The following is a 21310-nucleotide window of genomic DNA, read 5'->3' as shown; positions in this document are numbered from 1 at the left end:
CTGTGTGTCACACATCGAATGCTCTCACCTGGATGTTTTTATGAATGCCATTCCACCAATGAAACTTCGAAAAGTTCAGCTAGGAGTCTTTTCCAGCCATACCTGGAGTTGCTGAGGATTGACTCTTGGGCCTCAACTCAGCCATTGAGCTACAGTCCTGATATAGATACAGTGGTGCCTCGCAAGACGAAATTAATCCGTTCCGCGAGTCTCTTCGTCTTGCGGTTTTTTCGTCTTGCGAAGCACGGCTATTAGCGGCTATTAACGGCTTAGCGGCTATTAGCGGCTTTAAGAAAAAGGAAACAAACTTGCAAGACGTTTCGTCTTGCGAAGCAAGCCCATAGGGAAATTCGTCTTGTGGAATGACTCAAAAAACGGAAAACTCTTTCGTCTTGCGAGGCATTCGTCTTGCGAGGCACCACTGTAATGGACTCCATGGACAAATAATCAAAGTTGATGCTCTTAAAGCACATACATTACAGGTATTTCGACTTGGGATTTCAAATCAGGATGTGAATCTTCAACCTTTTCTTGCAAATACAGTGGTACCTCGGTTTAAGAACAGTCCTGTTTATGAACGATTTGGTTTATGAACTCCGCAAAACCGGAAGTAGTGTCCCGGTTTGCGAACTTTACCTCGGTCTAAGAACAGAATCCGAATGGTGGAAGGGCAGTGGGAGGCCTCATTAGGGAAAGCTCGCCTCTGTTTAAGAATGGTTTTGGTTTAAGAACGGACTTCTGAAATGGATTAAGTTCGTAAACCGAGGTACCATTGTAGATGGAGATGTGTTTTGCCCTGTCTTTTGCAATAGTGGGGGTTTTTATAGTTATTGTTTTGCTTAATAGCTTTTAAAAACTTGGTTTTCAAATGCAAACATAGACATGATGAACAATCAACTCCTGCCCGGTTTTTTGAAACATTAAAAGAAAGAAAATGTGAAGTCCAAAGTGTGGGGCCTATGCAGCCGCTAATCTCTTTAGTAATAAGGCCATGAACCGTAAGGATTTTGTTAAAAATGCGCTTGCAGCTCTGTGCTGTTCTTTGTTGAGCTAACAAGCCTTCCCCTTTCATAGTTTGGGAATGTAAACCCCTTTGCTCTTGAGTGGAAATCCATTTGGGAGCTTTTCAGCAGGGAAGAACTTTTATAGTCAGTTTTGCAGGACAAGGATCTGCCTACAAAAGCTGGGGATGTGTGTGTATTTCGAATGGCCATTTACAGGATAACCCTGGAGGGTGTTTTTCCAATTTTCTTTCCCCTGCAATGTTTTTGAATGATTCTGCTAACTTTTCGGAAAGTGAAAATGAACCTCATTCGGCCTTTTCACAGACTGAGCACAACATAGTTGCAGCTTATTTGATAACAGCAGGTATGAACGTTGATGGAATTTGTGGCAGGGGGAATGAAAAACCAGGATTTAAGACTTGGAATAGGGGCATTCTGTGTCATGCAAGTGCAAAAAAAAAGCTGTTAATTGATTTTTGTCCAGCATTTTCTAAAGATAGGTAAGATTTAGAACAATCAAATGTGAAATGATAAAGCTATGATCTTAAACAAGTATTGAACATGCACATTAAGGGTGCAATTCCCTATATGCATATATGTGGAGTGGATGTGACTCAGATGGTACATGTTAACTTGCAAAAGAAATGTAATTTATTTAGATTTGTAAAATGATGTGTTTGTCACTGTTTTGGGAACCATTTATCATAAAGATAGAAGGTTGGACCTGGACGCAGTCTTGCTTAGAGTGGGCTAACTGAAACCATGGCTAACTTTAAGTCCCAATGGCCTCTGTTTGTCTACTGAACATTAATGGCTTTGTCTCCAACCCGTAGCTTTGAGGAATAAAAAGTATGCAGATTAATTGGCTCTCAGCCCTATGTTTACTTCTCCATATGAAGTTCTTTGTTTGCTAGTTCTATGCTGGAATGGTTTGAGAGCTCAGAGAGTTCACCCATTTTGCATTCCTTTCTGCCTTGTTCTTGGTTTTGGGGTCCTCTGCTGCAGCCACAAGTGGCAGCCAGTGAATGATTAAGCAATACAGCCTCAAAACTATCCTCACTGATTTGTACACAGGACCATGATTTATTTTGACTGCTTTGTATAAGCTGCAGGATCCAAATGCTTTTCAAAGGCAGCCCTATATAGAACATACTACAGTAATCCAGTCTTGAGGAAAGCAGGACATATGTTGGGTACAATATTGCTGAATGCATGAATAATTCTGAGTTGGAAAGGGTTGAGGGAAAGAAGAGAAAACTAGTCAGGCAGTTTCATCCATTTTCAAAACAAGCAAAAGCTTTGTATAAAAGCATGCAGCACAACATTATAAGACTACAATGGTATCTCAGGTTACATACAGTTCAAGTTACATACACTTCAGGTTACAGACTCCGCTAACCCAGAAATAGTGCTTCAGGTTAAGAACCTTGCTTCAGGATGAGAACAGAAATCTTGCTCCAGCGGCGCAGCGGCAGCAGGAGGCCCCATTAGCTAAAGTGGTGCTTCAGGTTAAGAACAGTTTCAGGTTAAGAACGGACCTCCGGAACAAATTAAGTACTTAACCTGAAGTACCACTGTATTAACATTAGCAAACAGAAGTCTATACAAATGTATTATTTACTGATTCTAACTCCTGAAAATGTGTCCACAGGCCCTATACATTTCTACGTTTTATAGAAATGTTTTTAAAAAACACCTTGCTGGAGTTGTGGATACCCTTAATAAATTAGCCATAATATAATAGCATTGTGGTTCCCCCCCAGAATGCCAATGTTAATTATTTGCTATTGTTTAGTTTCCCTTTTTGGTCTTTTAACAGGAGTCGTGAGTCTTCTGAGTAACATAGTGGTCCTAGGCATCTTTGTTAAGTATAAGGAACTTCGAACAGCAACCAATGCCATTATTATAAACCTGGCTTTCACTGACATTGGAGTGAGTGGGATTGGCTACCCCATGTCCGCAGCTTCAGATCTGCATGGAAGCTGGAAATTTGGCTATGCAGGCTGCCAGGTACTTGGAAGTTAGAAATGAAAGACCAAAGCGCGTTCGTGTTTATCCCTGTTCCAATTGAAGTGCACATAAGGCCTTTGGTTGATTTGATTGACATCCTATGCCTTTTTAAAATGTGGGTTTTTGGGGGGAGGGGGGTGATTGGGTTATTGTTTTTATTTTGATTATATATTTTGTGGTTTTATATTTTTATTTTGTTCTGTGAACCGCCCTGAGACCTCCAGGTATAAGAGGGCAGTATTGATTGATTGATTTGAATGCATGTAAACAAGTGAGATGCATCTAGGCCATTCCTACAATTGTTCATGTTCCATTCAGAGCACAAACAGTGATCCAGACCTAACAGCCACTCCATATGTTACAGCAGAGGCACAGTTATTATGGAATAAGGTAAAGGGACCCCTGACCATTAGGTCCAGTCGTGGCCAACTCTGGGGTTGCGGCGCTCATCTCACTTTATTGGCCGAGGGAGCTGGCGTACAGCTTCCGGGTCATGTGGCCAGCATGACAAAGCCGCTTCTGGCGAATCAGAGCAGCACACGGAAACGCCGTTTACCTTCCCGCCGGAGCGGTAACTATCTACCTGCACTTGGATGATGTCCCTATTATCAGTGGAGAAATGTTGGAGGGTATGCATGCTCCCAAAGAGCGAATAGCTGATAAATAGGCTCTAGAGAATTTAGTAAACAAGCTTATGTCAGAAGAAATCTGTTAGCTTTTCAGATAGCACTAAGCTCTTTGCTATCTGCTACCCCTCTGCAAGCTGGAAATGAGGCATTTCAGATTTGTAAATTAAAACACATAGCCACTAGATGGCTGCCTAGAGTAGAACGTCTGACTCCTTGCACTGTTTAGCTATTCATAACATTTTTCAGCTGCGAAGACTATTAGGGGCGACAAATGGACAGAAGACCTGGTGGATAAGGGACCCAGCACAGGGGCAAAATGCTTCACATGCCACAGGCCCCACAGTACCTCCAGCTAAAAGGATCAGGGAGTAGATTAAAATAAAGAACTACTGCCAGCTGGAGCAGGAAACAGAGCTTGAGATGATGCCTTAGGCCAGAGGTTTTCAAACTTTTTGAGTCCATGGCTCCCTTTACCAACTGCATCCTTCTATGGCACCTCTGTGGAGCTCAGGAGCCCAGTTACGTCACCCCTTGCCTGCCGAACTGGCAGCCTCTCATCCTTTTTCAAACACCCTCCCTTGTGGAGTGTTCCCTCAGCCTTCTCTCTTCCCCCATCTCCTTGGGAGTCCTCCAGGCAGCCATCGCAGCCCCCCCCCCCAATCTCTGAAGCTCCTTAGCTCCTGGCAACCAGCATCCCTTGGCCAGCCACAGAGGCACCAATTGTCTGGGGAGCTTGTAACCAAGGCTGCTGCAACAAACAGCTGTGCAAGCCTTTGGGAGGCAGAGACACAAGAGGGCAACAGAGGAGGGAGGGAAGGGAAGGGAAAGGAAGGGAAGGGAGGAAAGAAAAGAGGCCAGTGTTGCCTGTGGCACACTAGTTGTAAACCCACTGAGGCTGTGAAATATACTCGGAGTCGTGTGGATTTCATGCTCTTTATTCAGCTCATAGTAGTGAGGAATGAAAGTTCCCCCAAAATATCTGCTTTATATACATTATTTACACAATGGGTCGCACGTGATTGGCTAATTCTGGGATTCTCATGTAGGCCAATCAGGTTGCGGATTCACTTCCACCTGGAGCTGGATTGAGTGGCTCCTGTGGACCAATCATACTGCTGCATTGTTCTAGGACCAATCAGACTGCTGCATTCTGAATCCTATTGTTCTAGGACTAATCAGACTGCTGCTTTTTTGGATCCCATTCAACTAAGTACATAACAGGCTGAGTCATTTACCAGAAAAAAGCAAAAAAAAAAAAGCATATAGATAGCACCATCCACCTATAAAAAGTCACAGAACGAATCTTCAATCTAGTCCACTCTGTTGGAGAGGATTCAGCAAATGGGGGTTTATCTCCATATGTGGTGGAGCTGCAAGAAGGTTCAACCCTTTGGGGAACTAATTATGAATGAAGTATATGTTGTTATAGGTCAAACAGTACCCTTTGGTCCCCAAATAGCATTGTTCAGCTTATTTTAAAATATCTGATTTTTCAAACAAGCTGAACAAATAGCTGATGATTTAGAAGATCTAATGTAGACACTGGAAACTTGGCTGGAAAGTGTATGGAACATTTCCCTCATGGAAAAGTTATCAAAGCAACTTAAAGCTCTAAAAAACATGAGACCCAAATACAATTTTGAGGAAATTATATGTATTATATGTTTATGGCTGTTTCTGGAACAACTTGTTAAGATATGAACAGATAACAATGCTCAGCTAGCCAAAATCCAACACGTGAACTTCAGTGTTACCTTTTTTAAAAGCTAAACTTGATATTATTTGGGGTGGATTTATGCAACAATGCATAATAACTGCAAAAATAACAGTAACAAGGATCAGAGTTCAAAACCTTTGAAAACAATGACGATTATTCCTTGAAAATGATTATATAATTTCTCCAATTTCAGATCTATGCTGCTTTAAATATCTTTTTTGGAATGGCAAGTATTGGTTTGCTTACTGTTGTTGCAATTGACCGTTACCTGACAATCTGCAAGCCACATATAGGTATGTTATATTCTTGCACAAACAAAAATCACAACTACTGTATAAAACACAATATAGGTTTTGGTTATATTTTATTGCCTAAACTCATGAACTGGTTTTGTATGCAATCTGATTTTTCATGTAGACTTTTTGTTATAGATGCTTGAGTTGATTGTCGCTTACGCACAGCAGAACCAGTTGAGCAAACAAATGCTACAGAGTTTTGCCATTTAAAGCATCAGCAGTTCTGTTTGCTTTCTTAGTGCTCTTTGGAAACTTTGTTACCCACACAGAGTTAACCAAGTCATATTTTAATAAGGTTTATGAGATCTGGCACTTGAGAAATTGAAAGGGGTGAAGACAAAAGCAGACAATCTTGGTGACCAGTTTGCATGGGGGGGGGGTGTGTGTAGAGGGAGATTCAACTGTCATAAAACAAGATATAGGTAGGTAGCCGTGTTGGTCTGCTGTAGTTGAAACAAAATAAAAAGAATTCTTCCAGTAGCACCTTAGAAACCAACTAAGTTTGTTATTGGTATGAATTTCCGTGTGCATGCACATTATGTTTGTATCTGAAGAAGTGTGCATGCACATGAAAGCTCAAACCAATAACAAACTTAGTTGGTCTCTAAGGTGCTACTGGAAGGATTTTTTAAAAATTTGTTTTGTGGCCACAAGGCCCAGAGCATTGATAATCTGGGAGCAGGGAAACTAAATGATGGTTTCGTGGGCAAAAGCACCATTTTAATATTTTACTTACATATCTTGCATTGGAGATCCAGCACTGAGCAAGTTGGGATAGATTACCTTCCAGGTCTCTCCTAACTCGAAAATGGCACACAATGAAGCTACTCTGCTGAAACTTTTAATTCTGCTCAATGCCTGGCTGGGAGACTGCCTGGGAATCCTATGCATGCTGCCCTGAATTCCATCATGGGAGAAAGGTGTGATATAAATGAAAATAAAGTACAGGGGTAATCCTATTAGTGAAAGGTTCATGGTAGGTGTGGGGAACCTGTGACTCTTCAAATGCTGCTGGATTGCATCTCCCATCATCCCTGAACACTGGCCATTCAGGCTGGGGCAGATGGAACTTAACAGACCAACAGCACCTTGAGGGCAGTGATAGGTTCCCTACCCCTGGTTTGGGGGAATGGTGTTTTGTCATCTCTTGTCTTTTGGGGGCCACCTTTTGATTGTAAAAAGTTTGTTGATGGAAGGGGAAGATAAATGCTTCCATTTCATTAACTATATGAAGCCAATATATAATTTGGGTATTAATATGCCTGAGGGCTTTCTTGTGTATATCTACAATAAGTGTAGATTGATTTTGTATTTTTATAGGTTTATACAGTTTTGTTATCATTAAAACACTGTGTTTACTTCAGTGTAAAATGTTATAAGCGACCAGGGAGAATAAACAGAGGTATCACTGTTTTGTCTCCATAGGTAGTAGACTTACTGCTAACAACTACACAGTTCTGATTCTTGCTGCCTGGATCAATGCAGTCTTTTGGGCCTCGATGCCGATTGTGGGCTGGGCAAGCTACGCCCCAGATCCAACTGGCGCTACCTGTACAGTGAACTGGAGGAAAAATGATGCGTATGTTTTGACTTGTCGGGTAGTACGTGTGTGTTTGTTCGTAAATTTGTACTGGGCTTGTGTCAGTGCAGCCTCACCAGTGTGGTGTAGTGGTTAAGAGCGGTAGACTCGTAATCTGGGGAACCGGGTTTGCGTCTCCGCTCCTCCACATACAGCTCCTTGGTGACCTTGGGCCAGTCACACTTCTCTGAAGTCTCTCAGCCCCACTCACCTCACAGAGTGTTTGTTGTGAGTGAGGAAGGGAAAGGAGAATGTTAGCCACTTTGAGACTCCTTCGGGTAGTGATAAAGTGGGATATCAAATCCAAACTCATCTTCTCACCATAAAAGGTGGCAAATATTGAGAAGTTGGTGGGGAGGAAAGAGCTTGTAAAGAGGGCAAGAAAGGTTTCCAAACTCTGTTTTCTCCTCCAAGAATATAAAACATGGGTTTTTTTAAATATATTGTATTGATTTTATATTTAAATTATTTTTGATTATTTCTCTTTATATCTTATATAAAAGTAAGGGTTTTTTATTTTATTAAAAAGCAAAATTTAAAGTCTTCATAGTGCACCATTCATAGATGGAGTAAGAGACTCAAGAGAGTCAGACTCCCTAACTGTTGACAAGGGTAAACAAACCCTTGTGGGCAGTTGTGAAGGTCGCAATCCTTTTGTATATTTACTCAGAAGTAAGTGCTATTGGGTTCAATGAGAAATACTCCCTATTAAGTGGCTATAGGATTTCAGGTTGTGTGTCTAAACCCAGCCAAAATGGAGCCACTATTGATGGGTACAGTTTTAAAAAACACTTTTAGAACATCTTGTACAGTACATAAAATGTTTCACTCTAATCTTACAGTTAAACCAGGATGAAAGGTGGTGTTTTCTAGCCATCTTATTTGGGTTTTTTTCACTTTCAGATCCTTTGTTTCTTTCACGATGTCTGTGATTGCCGTTAACTTTGTCATCCCGCTATCGGTCATGTTTTACTGTTACTTCAATGTTTCGCGAACTATGAAGCGGTACGCCAGAAGCAGTTGCCTGGAGAGCATCAACATAGATTGGTCTGATCAAGTAGATGTAACAAAGGTATGGTCATTCTGGCAGAGCTCCCTTTTCTGTTTCAGTGGGGAGGAAATCAGTTTCTTTTGCATGTTGAGGTGCTGAAACAAATCATCAGATCATAAGATGCTGCCTTAGACTGTATCAGACTATAGGTCCATCAAGTTCATTGGATTGATTGGTTGTGGTTCCCCAGGGTTTTAGAAAGGGGGCTTCCCAGCCATACTTGAAGGTGCTGAGGCTTGAACTTGGGACGTTCTGCATGAAAAGCAGTTGCTCTACCACAGAGCTACATATGTTCATGCTAATCACAAATATGATATCCTAGGGCACTGTTACCCAAACTTGGGTCTCCTGCTGCTGTGGGACAATTCCCACCATCCCTGACCACTTGTCTTGCCAGTTAGGGATGATAGTAGTCCAAAAATACTGCACTAGGGGTTGCCGTCCCTGCTCATGTTGCTTGACAACTCTGCCACTCCTCACCATCCACTTTGCCAAACCAAATTCCTTCCTTTACAGCTCACAAAACCAAATATCTTCACAGCTCCTTCAAGCCTCCCTCCTCCCATGTCCTCACATCTCCCCTGTGTCCCTCCATCCCTACTTTATTCAAACCGTAGATGGGCTTGTAACAAAAAAGGAAGGCTGGATAGAATGAAGGTCTGAGGTAACGATAAAAGAGATGCTAGAACAGAACTGAAAATACTTTGGGACATCACACTTTGTTCATTTTCCTTTACAGATGTCTGTGGTCATGATTTTAATGTTCCTGGTGGCGTGGTCACCATATTCTATCGTGTGTTTATGGTCTTCGTTTGGGGATCCCAGGAAAATTTCTCCTGCCATGGCAATTATAGCGCCATTATTTGCCAAGTCCTCCACATTCTATAATCCCTGTATTTATGTCATTGCGAACAAAAAGTAAGTGGTTCACTTCTACCACAAATTCTGTGGGGAGAGAATGTGTTATAATTGTAAATGTGAGAGTTCCGGTGTGATGCAGTGGTTAGACTGCTGGACTTGGACGGTGACGCTCATGAGTGGCCTTGAGCCATTCACTTCTTGGAGGTGGAATTCTTGGGATTTGAGGGATTGGCACAGAATTCATGCATCCAACACTGAAAGGATTTCTCCCTCTTACAGGTTTCGAAGGGCCATCTTTGCGATGGTCAGATGTCAAACACGGCAGGAGATCACAATCAACCATGTCTTCTTGCCAATGAGTGCGTCTCAAAGCACAATTACCTAAGGATGCTGATGGAAAGCATTGCCTCTATGTTTACTTGCTTGCCGAATCCCTGGAAAGAAGCAAGTCTGATCTGTTTTGCGGATAGTTGGGTTACAAGGCCTTTGCTTACTTTCAAGTCATTGGACTCCATAGCTGGATCCTGTGGTAGCTATGATGGTAACAAGCACCATATATTTTATTCCCCGAGATGTACCAGGGTCCTGGCTGGCCCAGGCTGTATGGTTGCTGACCCCTGGTGCCAAGCTATCTGCTGCAGCATTGTATTAGCAAAAGGACCCTTGTGGTTCATTGTACAAGCACAATATTTCATAGGCGTGTGCCCTTATAATAAAATATCAATAAAAATCAAGACTTCAGAGATTAGTTTTTTTGACTGGTTTATATCCTTTCCCACAATTATTAGTCAGTTTTGTACCTGTTAGGTTGAGGGAGGAGGGGATGGTACATTTTCATCAATAATATAAACCATATTACAGTAACAAGTATATTTTTAAACAGCCAATATTCCTGTTTCTTTTCTTAAAAGCAAACAAATGTCACCAGAAAAACAGTAGCGAGCAATACACCTTCTCTTCCCAGTTCTTGTATGTTTCAAAGTGATTTTTACTGAAACTATTCTGAAAGAAAGTAATTAGATCTGAGAGCTAATATGTGCTTTTTAAAAAAAGCAAATATGTGATTGTTTTTAAAGAAGAGCAAAGGACAAACAGTTAAGTTTTTAATCAAAAGGAAGCCACTTTTCAAGATTATTGCACTCAGATTATTGGTACCATCTGCTACTAATTGTAAGTATATTTCATTAAATGATTATCAGTTCCTTTATGCTTCATGGGTCTCCATCTGTATACAGCTAATTTTATTCAGCTGTTAATTTAAAATAATTGGTCTTTTACAATAGCACACAGTCAAAAAGCATTTTTGCCCCCATTCTCTGCTTCTGCCAATTTGGTGTTTTATTTTTGCTGCGTAATATAGGTGTGCTTCACAGTTATTCAAAGCATAGAGCATTTTTTAAAAAATAAAAAGGTAGTGTTTTACTTGCAATGGCTGTCTAAATTGTGAGTTACTCTGGTGATGTTTCCCCGCTTTAATTTCAGTTTTTCATTTGATATTTAAAGAGTCCCTCTTTAGGATGGTTGCAATTTAAAGGTAATATATTCCTCCTTTGACACAATAAGGAGCGAGCTGTTTCAACTGATCCTTTGCAGAATACATTTGAAGGTTAAGTAACTGCAGCTCTTGGTTAATCCAGGGTAATCTGCTCTTACTAAATGGATGCCTATGTTCACAGCCGTGGCACACAGAGGGAGTGCCTAGGAATAAAAGATTTTAGGTTTTGGGTATATCAATTGTCCTGGAAGGAAGTCATGTATCTGATTGCTGCTGTCTGCATTGTGATGAGCTTTTTGGAAGAAGTCGATAGTTTCTGCCCATCTCAGTGCACTTGCATCTATCATGGCAGAGGGGACGACACTGGAACAAGGTAGGCTTTTCTTTTCTGTTCAAAAGAAAATGCTACTCAGTACAACCACAGGAAAGCAGCCGATGAAATTTCAAAAAAACATCCAATGCTACTAGTGATTGGTGTAAATGCTACAGTGGTTCATGTGCTTAGCAAGTTATTTCTGTAGCAAATTAATATACCAGGGGAGAAATTAGAATCCCCCCCCCCACTTTGCACTCTTATAGTAAGCTACGTGCATAGGCAGGGTAGCTGGTCGCAAAGTCTGATCTAATTGGATTGCAGTAAAGGGGGCTGAAACTGCAGGGGGAAATGTCAATGCAAGCCTATACATGTCTACTCAGAAGTAAACCCCACTATAGTCATTGTGGCTTTACTGGTAAGTGAGCGAGTATAGAACTGTTTCCCTCATTGCTTGGGACAAATGCCCCTAGAATCTACATCCTTCTGCAATGCCAGTATTTTGAAAATAGTTTTAAAGAACATCTAGTCAGCGCACATCACTTTTTTTTACAGTTATTCATTCCGTAGGGAAGCCAGATTTGAAACAAAGAAGATACTGATATCCAGGTCCAGAATTCTATGAGAGCAATCGTGCCCACGAATTTCAGCTTTGCTCCATTCCAGAATGATGGAATAGAGAAGGATGGTGCACTGAGCCAAGAGAAGGTTCAGGGACTTGATTGTAGGCCACAAACTATTTGTGCAACCCAGGCTTCAGGAGGCAGTGGATTCTGTGGCCCCACAGCAATCATTTGCAAATATGGTGGGGCAATCTATTGACAGAAGCCTGTTTCTTTGGTGGGTGGTGGGGTCCTCAGCAACACCACTGGAGTGAAGCCAAGGCCTGGAAACTTCAACACAATTTGTAATGATAGATTCAAAACATGTCTTTTATTCTCAATTTGGAAAAGAAAACAATGTTCATTTAGCTGTATCGTACCTTATTTGGGACAAAGGACATAAAAGCAATACAAACGTCTGCAGTTTGTATTACATTGTTTGCTAAATAGTTGACTTCTTATTGGTTTTATCTTTTTTTTTTAATCGTGAGCGGCTTTGAGATGTTGATTTGCTTAAAGTGACTAACAAATGTTAAGAACTGTTGGAAATAATGGATGGTGCAGCATAAGGTAAAACACAAATGAAAGTAAAAATGCAATTGTCTAGAATTTCTAAAATGAGATTTTTAATATGATAGGCTTAGCCTTTTTGGACCCTGCCTCAGCAGCTTCATGGAATTCATGAGAGGATGGTTATTTTCAGCACATGCAAATATCATTTAGTTTATTTTTTTGATATATTTTAGTTTTCTAAAGCCAGATATAATGGTTAGCTAGAAAAGGGGTTTGGTTTTAGGATTTATGCAGTTCTTTTTTTCTTGCACAAATATGCTGCAATCTTATACCGGTTTACAGTGGGAGTAGAAACGCTTTGGACTGCACTGCCTTATCTTCCCAAATGCCATCAAGTGGGGGAAGGGAACAAAATGTCAGCTCAATTAGATGAAGTGGTTTTGAAAATCCTTCCTTCAGAAAATAAATTCAGAAGCATTCCAGACGCTTTTTGAGTCTAGATATGTTAGAAATTGTGCTTGAAGGTTCTTTGGCTCTGGTGCTCCACATTTAAGGTTTCGTTTTCACCATTTGTTCTTACATAATCCTATTGAGAACTCATTAGTGTTTCTCTGGTCAGAGAGTCATGGAATTAGTGGTCAGTTAGAAAAGGGGTTTGTCTTTAGGAACTGTGCAGTTCTTCTCTTGCACAAATATGCTGCAATCTTATAGCAGCTTAATAAGAATAGTTACTGTAAATCATGTATGCTGTCAGCCATCTGGCGTCGTCTGTGCCCATGTTCCTTCTTGAATCGTGCTTACCCTCTGCTTGTGGCCTCTAGTAGGTGATACCACAAACGGCAAAAGGCACAAGGCGCTGGGCCTTGTTGAAATCCTGAGTAATATGCTTATGGCCCCAGTAGTAGAGGCTATAACTTGGTTTTCAAAACCAGTTTATTTTGGATGGCTTTCTCTTGAAGGACACATAGCACATCTGATTACATTTTATCATCATTATTATTAAGTGTATCATGCTGTTTTCCTGTGTGGTATTTTAGGCTTTGAATGATCAAATTTTTATTGAAATGTGATGTTAGGTTTTATTGTTGTTTTAAATGTAAACTGCCTTGTGAGGCCTTTTGCCCTGAAAGGTGGCCTAGGGATAGATAGAAAATAAAAAATGAGGGGCTAAACCAATTCCTAAATGGTACTATTGTACCATCAGACGGCAGGTGAGGGGAGCACATGGTTAAGCAGAGGAGTAGGGTGAGGGACGGTGTCATCTGCCCTCCTTTCAGCTCTGACTTTTTCTTACACCTGAGGAGAGTAGCTGATGCTCAAGTAAATCTGCCTGAAACATCAAGCCAGGTGAGTGTCTGAGACTGTTGTGCCCACCCAATTTGGAGGAAGTGTGTCATGGGCACATTGTATGTGTACCTCAGAAGGAGCACAACACCCGCTGAAGGCAATCAGTTTGGTGTGAGACCAGTGGGAATGAAGAGTGGTTGCCGCCATCTGTTTTCAGTCTCCAATTCCTGTCATCCCCAGCCAGTGTTGTTCAGCACCATGTGGACTTCCTCTCGTGTGGGCTACATCCTCCTCTGCTCACTTAACATCAACCTGCAATGAAAGAGCGGACTTCACAGGAGGGTTTGAAAGGTTATTACAGGCTTCCTCAGCCTTGATCCTCCATATGTTTTTGGCCCACAACTCCCATGATCCCTAGGTAGCAGGACCAGTGGTCAGGGATGATGGGGATTGTAGTCTCAAAACATCTGGAGGGCCAAGGTTGAGGAAGCCTGGGTTATCATGACCCCCTTTATACTGTGCTATTGACTGGGTTAGGCAGCAATCCAAACCCTTGGCTGTGAGGGAAATCGGGTTCCTTGAAAACTTCATTGAAAACAATTCATTATCGCCTCTTTCTTTTTGTTTGACCTTAGGTCTGTGCTGTGCAATGATCCTGATATGTTTGAGATACCTGTAAACGTTCCAGTGGATACAGTGAAACTCCGGATAGAAAAGACTGTCATACGAAAGATCCCGACGGAAGCCTTCTACTACCTGGTGGATCTCAAATACCTGTGGCTTACCTACAACTCTATAGCAAACATTGACACGAGCAGCTTCTATAATTTAAAACTATTGCATGAATTGCGCCTGGATGGGAATTTGCTGTCGAGTTTCCCTTGGGAATCTTTGGCTGAGATGCCTAACCTCCGAACACTTGACTTACACAACAACCTAATGACCAGCATTCCTGCTGAGGCCGGCAAATATCTGAGGAATCTCACTTACCTGGACATATCGAGCAACAAATTAACCTCTCTGCCATCAGACATCTTGGATATCTTGCTTCCTTTTTCTGAAACAGGATTGCCCAGAAACACAGATCCCAGGAATGCAGACTCCATAATACAGAGGGTCATATTAGGTAAGCCAGCAAATATCATGAAATTCCTTCTTTGAACTGTGCCAGCTGGCATGAATCTTGAATGAGTCCCTGGGCCATTGAAAAATAGTTCTGGCCATACATTTCTTGCACTGCTGTTTCCCTAAATTTTAGTTTGGCATTTTAGCATGAAAGGAATGTGAGAACAGCAAGATGTGGAACTTGGTTAGAATAGTTTGATCAATGCTGTCTATTGTGTTGATTGGAGCACCCACAATTCCTATGGTCTGCTTTGCTGACTAGCGGGGAGCATTGCCACTGCTTGTGTGCCTCGTGAGCTTTTAATGTGCTGACTAGAACCCACTGCAGATGTGCATTACTGTGACATGTTTGCTTTAAGCGCCTTAAAGGAACTGACCTGACAAAAGCTCCATTCATGATCCAGGGGGCGGACATACACAAAGTCATTGGCTTTGGTATTATAACCACACATGTGGGTTCTGCAACAAAATCTAGCAGTGTCATGTGATTCTGCTCAGGATACCCTTTTCCAGGACATTCCATTCAATTCCCAACCCCAGTTTTCTGTTTTCTTCAAGAGGCAGTCAGTATTCCATGTCCATTGAGCTCCTCACAGAGCAGCTTTGGAGTGGGCTCCCTAGTTTTCCACCCCTCTAAAGATTGTACTTTTGCCCATGTGTTCTACAAATATGCATATTAATATGGGGGCAACTCTTGAGGTTTCACAAAGCCTGCTGTTACATCTCTCCTGTGCAGTGATGGGCTGTTCAAGTAGCACATACAAATATGTGCCAGGTCAAATATGCACCATTGTCCACATTCAGAGAATGAGTTTGCTAACTTTATATGTTATATAGCAGTGTTTCCTAATCCTTCAAGAATTGCATACCCCTGCTGAGAGTTTAGTCTTACCTGAATACCCCTTCTAGGACAGATATAATTTGGGGGTAGTATTAATAATATGATTTAACTATAATAAAATAAAATAAAAATATTCTGCTGTGCACTCTTTAAGACCCTTTCATGTATCCCCAGGGATGCATTCACTACGCTTTGGGAAACACGTTTTTTTGGGTTGTCCAAATTCCAAAGTTATCCTTGCGGTGTTACTTTGCTAGACAACTTAGGTAGTACAAATCGCTGTTCAGCAGAGGGTGCTGTTCCTTTTATAGTTGGAACTGAGCACCAGTTTCTGAATGCCCCACTTTGAAGGTTATGCTGTACACATGACTTTTAAATCACTTCTCATTTCTCCTGTGGCTTGATTCTTCTCTTGCACTATCTTCTCATAAATCATTGCTGCTGATCTTGATTCAGTATAAGGTGCCCCCTCACAAATTATCTTGTTTTGCATGCAGAATTGGCAGTGCCAAAAGCCAACAAAACAAAAGTCCTGCATCTCCAATTCTAAAATAAACTCAGTGTTGGAAATTCTGGGAGCCATTTAAGGTTCCTTGTGCTGTTTCTGCACAAGAGAGCTGGTGCACAACTGCCCTGAATTAGGGATTCATTTGTTGAATCGGCTGCAATAGAAATTCATGCCTAGAATGTTGCTTTTGTCTCTCATTTCCCCCATCTTTCTTTCTCCTGTTCGGTAGCGCCTATTCTTTCTGAATTTCTCTGCTGGGCCCTTTAGCAATATTCAGATCTGCATGGGTTCTTCTTCTTCTTCTTCTTCTTCTTCTTCTTCTTCTTCTTCTTCTTCTTCTTCTTCTTCTTCTTCATACTTTCCTCCAGGCTCGTCAAATAACTTACAAAAAAATCATTCAGTTGAAAATCTAACTATAACATACATCAAAATCATCCTCCTATTAGTTATGCATAACAGTATATTCTTTTGTCCCTACTCTTTTATCCTAATTTTTTCCCTCCCTCCCTCTCCTTTAACCCCTCCCCCCAAAATTGTTCTCTCTTCAAATCTTTAACCATGTGCACAGATTATTCATTCTAATTTGGATGCTTGGGTTGGCTTCCCGTCTGCACATGCTTAAATATATTTACTGGTGCCTTCTACTCTAATGATAGCATCAAAGTTTGGAATTAAGTGAACATAGGAAGCTACCTTCTACTGAGTCAAACTATTGGTCCATCAGTATCATCTACACTGACTGGCAGCAGCTCTCCAGGATGTCAGGCAAGGTTCTCTCCTGAGATGACATGGATTGAACTGGAGACCACCTGCATGCAAAGAAGAAGCTTTAGCACTTAGCTATTACGCTTCCCAAAGGGCTTGTAAGGACAAACTTAAGAGTTTGCAATTCCAGTTGTCACTACCGACAGATACATCTGAGGGTGAGGGAAAAGGGGAGCAGGCAGCAAAATGAGGCGCACGGATTGGTGGGGGACATTGATTGGTTAGTGAGATGTACCTGGACTCATCCTTTTTTCACTGAAGTGTAATGTGGTTCAAATTTTGGAGTGGGCTAAAAGGAGAAAGTACAATGGGAAGCTATTTCAAAATATTTCAGGCAGTTAGCCCATTGCTATCTGTCCTCTTTACTTCCATGACTTCCACCTTGACAGAAACATTTCAGGGTGTGGAGAAGGGAGAGGGAGGGAGGGAGATGTCCTCATCTTACAGTGCTGGGAGACACCACTGATCCTAGAGAGTCACTGTCAGTCATTGCAGACAGTACTGAACTAGATGGATCAAAGGCCTGGCTTGGTATAACTTAAGCTCTCTCTCTCCCCCCCCCATGTTGTCAGACATAACTTCAGCTGCTTAAAGAATGAGAAGCAGGATGAGGCTAAAAGAACAGCACCAGATAGACTGGCACTGTAGGCTTATTGCTAAGACATTGCCTCTAGTGTCTAGTGGAGGCTGCTCTGTTAGGGCAAATGGGGCACAACCCACCAACCTGAGCCTTGAGTCCTCAAAGCCCACTTTCCTACTGACAACCACTCTAGGGCCTGGCACTGCCTGTTGGCTTCCTCCTCCCGAGTCTCAGAGTTGACCCTGTAGAAACTCAGGAGGGAGGAGGATGGGGACAAGGCTAGAATTAGCTTGCTCTGCCTTTCATTGTCTCTACCTGCTGTTGGGCTCCCTGCCCTTTGTCCCAGCTGTGCAATGGTCTGACTCAGTATAAGGCAGCTTCCTACGCTCCTATCCCTGCCAAGAACTTGCCCATGTAACTGATGCCTGCAGAAAGCAGGCTTCACCTCTTCTGCCCATCAGCTTCCTGCATTGGCTGTGTAAGCAAGTTGCCCGCAGAAGCTGGCGGTTGGTATTTTCCTCATGCTTGTGGATCTCTGGAAGGCATTCAGTTGGCCACTATAGAAAACCAGACCCCCTGCCACTGAGCTATGGCCCTTCCCTGTCATTTCTTATGAAATATTGTGTTTCTCCCAAGCTAGCTTTTATCTGAATTGAGAAAAAGAACGGCCTAGCTGTGTTTTAAGCCAGCAATATGTACACTGAGTTGCATTGCTAGCAAGACTATGAGCATACTGTTCTTCTGTTTTCAGGCTTGCAAGACAACCCATGGTATTGTGACTGTCGGATTTCCAAGCTAATTGAATTTTCCAAAATTGTGGATACCACCATTTTGCTTCTGGACCCTTTTGTGGCTTGCAGTGGACCTGAGAGCCTGGCTGGGATTTTGTTCCAAAGAGCAGAGCTGGAACAGTGCTTGAAACCATCCGTCATGACTTCGGCCACAAAGATCACCTCGCCCCTGGGAAGCAACGTCCTACTGCGCTGTGATGCAACTGGCTACCCCACCCCACAACTCACCTGGGTTAGGTCAGACAATGTGCCGGTGAACTATACAGGTATTGAGTCTCAAGCAAAAGGGAGACTATAGGTCATTTTACCTTGAGTTGACAGTGACCTGTGAGATCACTGAGAACCAAAATAGGGGTGTAGTCATCAAGAGTGGTGGGCTGGAGTTCAAATGCCCACTCAGCCATGAAGCTCACTAGGTAGTCTTGGCCAGCCACTATAGCCCTCTTCGTGCATTACTCATGTGTAGAGAGGAAGTGTGGTGAAATGGATGGCAGGGATATGAATGATGCTTCTCCTGCTGCCCTCTCCTTCCTTATGTTGAACACCACCCCAGTCTCCAAGCGGTGTGAAATTCCAGGGCTTCCAGGCACTTACCCAGGGTCTGTGTTTCCTTTTAGAAATGTATTAGATCTTTTTTATTGGATGCTGCTGGTCTGAGAGGCAGAACAAGAAATCAGTTTTTATAGATCATTGTATGTAGGGCTGACTTGGATCCTGTGCCATTCAACCAGTTTCACATACCTGAAACAGATTTACAGCCCACCCTTGCATATATTTGTTTAGAATCAAGTCCTACGGAGTCCAGTGGATTTTGGATTAAAATACAATATACTGCAGGAGAAATGTTTCTTCTAAGATAGTGTCTGAATGATCAGACTTAAAGGTTTTTAACGGGTTGACCTTAATCAACTGATTGATCTTAATCAGTGAAATGTTGTAGCCCTATGAAAAAAGTTCCTTGTCATTTGAAATGTATGTTGTAACACCACAAAAAGCACACTAAGGTAGTATGAATGCTGCTGCTTCGTGTTCAGGTTATCACACTCACCTGCATTGAATTGTTTTCCAGTTATTCAAGAAAGTCCTGGTGAAGGTGTAAGATGGTCCATCATCAGCTTGACAGGCATTTCCTACAAGGATGCAGGTGACTACAGATGCAAGGCCAAAAATTTGGCTGGAATGTCAGAAGCTGCTGTTACAGTCACTGTTGTTGGCGTTGTCACCACAACTGTTTCTCCACAAAAATATGGGAAAAAGACTGGAACAGACCAGCAAAACACCACCCAGGAAGAGGTCAAACAAGAATCCTTGAATACAACCACCACTTCTCCTTCAACATTGCCTTCAAGCACCACTTCTCCTACAACAGTGGCTACCAGTGAAAGGCCTACAACTGACAGAAGCAGTGACAAAAAACCACCCAAGTCAATGCCAGATGGAAGAAAGAATGCCAAATCAAATACAAATGGAGGCAAGAAACAACCAGGTGATGTCAGCAAGAAGGATGACGGGACATCCCTCAGCGCAGCAGCAGGAGCTGAAAAAAACGGTGCAGTAAAAAACCTAAGAGTAATTCCTGAAACTGATGAAAGAGTGACCTTAACATGGAAAACTGCCAATGTCACAAGCAACTCTTCTTTGACTGTGTTGTACTCAAAGTATGGGGAGAAAGACATGCTGCCCCTGAGCACAGACCCCTCAAAAAACAAAGTCACCATAGATGGTTTGGAACCCAGCACACAATATATGGCCTGTGTTGTTCCCAAAGGGACCCCACCTACGAAGGACCAATGCATCATTTTCTCCACTGATGGAATTACCGTGGAAGATGATTATCAGATTCCCATTTTGCTGGTAGCTGGTGGGGTGGCCTGTGCCGTTGTCTTACCGTTGATATTTTTCTTACTGTATAAAGTCTTAATGCTTCACAGGAAACCAAAACCTGTCAGGGAAGATGACCTTGAAAAAGAGACTTACGTCAAATTTGAAACCCTTTCCCTCAAACCACGTTCCGTGGTGGCAGGTGGGGAGCTTTGGGCTCGGCGGAACACCGATGAGTCAGAAAGACTACTGCTGTGTTCTAGGTCAAGTATGGATTCTCAGATGACCTTCAAAAGTGAAGGCTCAAGGTCAGAGTACCTCTGCTGACTCTGGGTGTTCTGCGGACCATCTGAAGATCCCTACTGGGGAATAGGGGAGTGACTGCAGCCTTGTTTCAGATGCTGGATCAGTGCCAGTTATAAAATGTGAGGATTAAGGACAGCAGCATTGAATAGAAATCAGAATCGTCTTTGGTGGGACATATGGGGGGGGGATGCCTCTTTGAAAAGTGACATTTTTGAACTTTTGTATTATTTTTGAAGCATTCTGCCTGTTTATATTCTGTCTTTTTATCAATTTGCTCTTGTTCAAATGAAAGATTTTGTGTAAAACATGTACCACCAGCCTGTCCATTGCTATCTATGTTTCTTGTTTTTATATAAACTAACTTTAGATTAATAGGTATTAAAAAATACATTTTTCATGTGCAGTTAAAATGTTAGATTTCTATGCTTGGACATTTGACAGATACAAGGGCCATAATCCAGCACAACTCATTGAAATAAGTGTGGATTCGTTGGTTTAATTCTGCTTTTTGAATTGTGGGTGAGATGTCTGGTGATAAAAATGTGGTTTGTGTTGTAGAACCCAGTTGAACATTAAATAATGCCTTGTTTTGACATGCTGTTTGATATGCAGGTTGGATCCAGACTAAGTGACCTACTTAGGTCCCATTCACTTCAAAGGAATGGGAGGATAACTAACTAACTAACTAACTAACTAACTAACTAACTAACTAACTAACTAACTGTGGATCCAACCCACTTAGTCAAAATTCATGGCTTTCTTTTTTTGTGAGAAATTATGCATCAGCTGTATATGATGGATACATTTGGGAGAAGTTTTATCTGCATTCTGAATTTAAGGAAAGGATGAATATATAGAATTTTGTAAGATACAAGTGTTTTGTTATACAGAAGTGCATAATAGCCTTCCCAAAATAGGGCTCTCCAGATGTTTTGTACCACAGCTCTCATTTCTGCCTGCCTGCCTGCCAACACATTCATGTTGGTTGGAGGTGATGAGAGTTGATGTTCCAAACATCTGGAGGGACATGGTTGGTGGCAGCTAGCATAGAAGATAGCTACAGTAATATATTTCTAATTTACACTGTAATCCAGGTTAGATATAAGTGCTAAAGATATAAGAGGAAATCAAGGTAGATTTGATCAAACAAATTTTGATCCAGATGTCTAAAGGCACATAGCAGGGCATGTTTGTTTTGCTTGTTTATTTAAAGGGT

At 41.9% G+C, this 21310-nt stretch overlaps 2 protein-coding genes across 7 annotated transcripts; both read left to right on the top strand.

The window, feature by feature from the left end:
- The first annotated feature begins 430 nt into the window (after positions 1–430).
- On the top strand, positions 431–9635 carry RRH (retinal pigment epithelium-derived rhodopsin homolog). The gene is made up of 7 exons (XM_081877150.1): positions 431–1368; positions 2824–3014; positions 5554–5653; positions 7082–7235; positions 8139–8307; positions 9026–9204; positions 9427–9635. Exons 1-7 carry the CDS (start codon positions 1263–1265, stop codon positions 9530–9532), a joined length of 1005 nt encoding a protein of 334 aa, XP_081733276.1. The 5' UTR covers positions 431–1262; the 3' UTR covers positions 9533–9635.
- Positions 9636–9949: 314 nt separating this feature from the next.
- LRIT3 (leucine rich repeat, Ig-like and transmembrane domains 3) lies at positions 9950–20687 on the top strand. Of its 6 annotated transcripts, none has more exons than XM_081876844.1 (4): positions 9950–10317; positions 13993–14483; positions 17928–18233; positions 19037–20687. In XM_081876844.1, the coding sequence occupies exons 2-4, from the start codon at positions 14018–14020 to the stop codon at positions 20113–20115; spliced, it is 1851 nt and encodes a 616-aa protein (XP_081732970.1). In that variant the 5' UTR covers positions 9950–10317; positions 13993–14017; the 3' UTR covers positions 20116–20687. The 6 variants fall into 6 exon arrangements, with proteins under 6 accessions (XP_081732970.1, XP_081732966.1, XP_081732969.1 ...); XM_081876840.1 differs by lacking the exon at positions 9950–10317 and adding an exon at positions 10325–11015; XM_081876843.1 differs by lacking the exon at positions 9950–10317 and adding an exon at positions 11030–11760.
- Positions 20688–21310: the final 623 nt, after the last annotated feature.

This window comes from Podarcis erhardii (genome assembly GCF_964252035.2).
Source record: "Podarcis erhardii genome assembly, chromosome: 9".
NCBI classification, from domain to species: domain Eukaryota; kingdom Metazoa; phylum Chordata; class Lepidosauria; order Squamata; family Lacertidae; genus Podarcis; species Podarcis erhardii.
This window is presented reverse-complemented; position numbering and strand designations above follow the sequence as displayed.